A 2500-nucleotide genomic window follows, 5' to 3' on the forward strand; every position below is an offset into this window, starting at 1 on the left:
TGTGGTCTGCGGAGGAAGGAGACAGCAGAGTGTGAGACTCAAGAAATGCCACATTTTGTGTGTGTGTGTGTGTGTGTGTGAGAAGGAGACTGATAAAGAAGAGGGGGAGGGTAGGTGAGAGAAAAAGGACAGCTATAATGACAAGAAAAGAAGAGGTGAGATGCAGTAAGCACTAAGAGGTGGTGGTGGTGTGTCTGTGTGTGTGTGTGTGTGTGTGTGTGTGTGTGTGTGTGTGTGTGTGTGTGGTAAGCACTCAAGAGGTGGTGGTGGTGTATCTGTGTGTGTGTGTGTGTAAGAGAGAAGGAATAGAAAGGCACAGAAAGACGCAACTCAAAATAGAGAGACAGTGTGAAATGTTATATGAGGAAAGCAGCGAGGGTGGGAGACAGAGACAGACCAAGGTGCCGAGAGACAAAGAAAATGAAAGGGATAGATAGAGAGAGAGAGAGAGAGAGAGAGAGAGTGAGTGTGAGGGTTGGTGGGGGGATAGCAGTGCTTTAAGGTGAACTGACAGCTGTCACTGCACATCTCTCTGCTGGAGCATGGAGGCAGGCGCGAGAGGAAAAAATAGTCTTATTTCACCAAATACTGCACACAGACAGGGGAAAAAAGGAGTGATTTAAAAAAGAGGATGGCAGCGAGAGAGGATTGGAGAAAGAGAGGAATAAAAAAAAAAAAAAAAAGAGAGAGATGGGTAACTAATGGTTCCGGGCCAGCAGGCTGATTGATGCCCTCAGTGGCTCTTTTAGGCAAAAGCTTTACCGTGAAGAGAAAGAGGGAGTGTGTGTGTGTGAGAGAGAGAGAGAGAGAGAGACAGGAAGAGAGGAGAGGAGTGAGTGAGTGAGTGAGTGAGTAAGAGATGAGTAAGCTGGCCATTCACTGGAAGAGCCTACTCTGCTGCAGCCAGCTCACACACCGCTGACCCACTCTGACCAAGATTCGATTTGAAAGATGGACGAAAACAAAGGAAAAAAGGCTTACAATGGGGACATTGGATGAAGTAGGGAGAGGGGGAGAGAGGGAAAGTGAATGCACGAGAGAGAGAGAGAGAGAGAGAGAGAGAGAGAGAAAAGAAAGAAAGAAAGAAAGAAAAAAAGCTGCAAAAAATCTATAGCATGCACGTCCTCAGGGGAAAGGGTCCTGTTAGCGTATGCAGGAATACAGTGTGGAGCTCACAAAAGAAATAAATAGGAATAAACAAAACAAAACAGAATGGATTGCTAGTGTTAACTCAGCTCAAGCGCAAACTGTGGGCCAATTTGGGATATTTCACTGCAGAGGACGCACACACAACACACACACACACACACACACACACACACACACACACACACACAAAAATAGCACAAAACCAATAACATTCTCTCCAATGCAAGAGATGAGAGAAGGTAAAACATATTGTGTTATTTACTCGTACTTCTTTTAAATGAATCGGCGGTGAAGAATGAAATTACTTTCAAGCCTCAAAACAATGGAGACATAGATTTTGTGTGTGTGTGTGTGTGTGTGTGTGTGTGTGTGTGTGTGATCCATTATACTCCAGCAAAAGGGACATCCGGCTACCAATGGGCCGGCTTTCAAACAGCTAATCGATGAAAGAGGCCAAATGAGCCCAAAACACAAACTGTTCGGGTGCAGCATACAGACCACGTGTTCCAGTGGTGCCCACATAAGAGCTGCACCAGTTCCCTGCCAAACGCAACGCAAAACCAAAAGGCCCACCGTCAGGTGTGTGTGCCTCCATGGCAACAGTTTATTCCACTGCAAATGGGTTTTGCTTCACCAGAGACCGTCCCTATGCCAAAAAAAAAAAAAAAAAAACCACTCCGGCTGTCCAGAAACAGCTTCCATATATCCATGGCAGTGATTTCAAAATAAAGAGCCTTGGTCAAGCTACATCAGCTGACTGAGAGAGCCTGAGAATCGACATGGGATGAGATGTCGGTTCAGAGACAGAGACACTACTAGCCAACTCACAACAGCAGCCAGAAAAACAGTGTCAAACTAGGCCTGTGTTTCACCCTAACATTCTTGACTTCTTCTGCTCCATGTACTGATTAATTGTAGCCACTCACAGTTGCGACAGTAAATATTGTAACGGCATTAGTGGTGTTTCTAATGGTTTGTACTGTAAGTGTATAAACTACCATTCACACACAGCCACACACAATGTCATAACATTTATTGCCCTCCACCCAATACTGGATTTGTCACTGCTTAATAGAGTAGGGCAAGAGACTGGAACAACAGCAACACTGGCATTAATAACACAGTTATAAAGAGGCCATCCATTACATAGAACACACAGACACACACACACAAAGCAGGTCTTCACTGATTACAATTTCCAGTGCTGTTTAATGGTGATGAAAGTAGACGTTAGGGTAGAGCAGTTTTGCCTGTTTCTTGCTATTTGTACACTTTCCATTTATTTAGAAAATAAACGAAAGCAAGCACATCTTGTCTGCACCACAAGAAAAGACGTGGGTGTTTCTTAGTG

At 44.6% G+C, this 2500-nt stretch overlaps 1 protein-coding gene across 3 annotated transcripts in view; it reads right to left on the reverse strand.

Annotated features, from left to right (window-relative positions):
- Nucleotides 1–2500, reverse strand: part of arhgap5 (Rho GTPase activating protein 5) — a 38835-nt gene that overhangs the window by 7689 nt on the left and 28646 nt on the right. For all 3 annotated transcript variants that reach the window (XR_007191818.1, XM_048227463.1, XM_048227464.1), the window contains exon 5: nucleotides 1–6. This exon is cut by the window's left edge. Coding sequence is in view for 2 of the 3 variants with exons in the window: in XM_048227463.1 (XP_048083420.1) it covers nucleotides 1–6 (6 nt within the window). In the remaining variant the exon portion in view is untranslated. The remainder of the gene's footprint in view (nucleotides 7–2500) is intronic.

The sequence above is a fragment of the Alosa alosa genome, chromosome 19, assembly GCF_017589495.1.
Source record: "Alosa alosa isolate M-15738 ecotype Scorff River chromosome 19, AALO_Geno_1.1, whole genome shotgun sequence".
NCBI lineage: Eukaryota > Metazoa > Chordata > Actinopteri > Clupeiformes > Clupeidae > Alosa > Alosa alosa.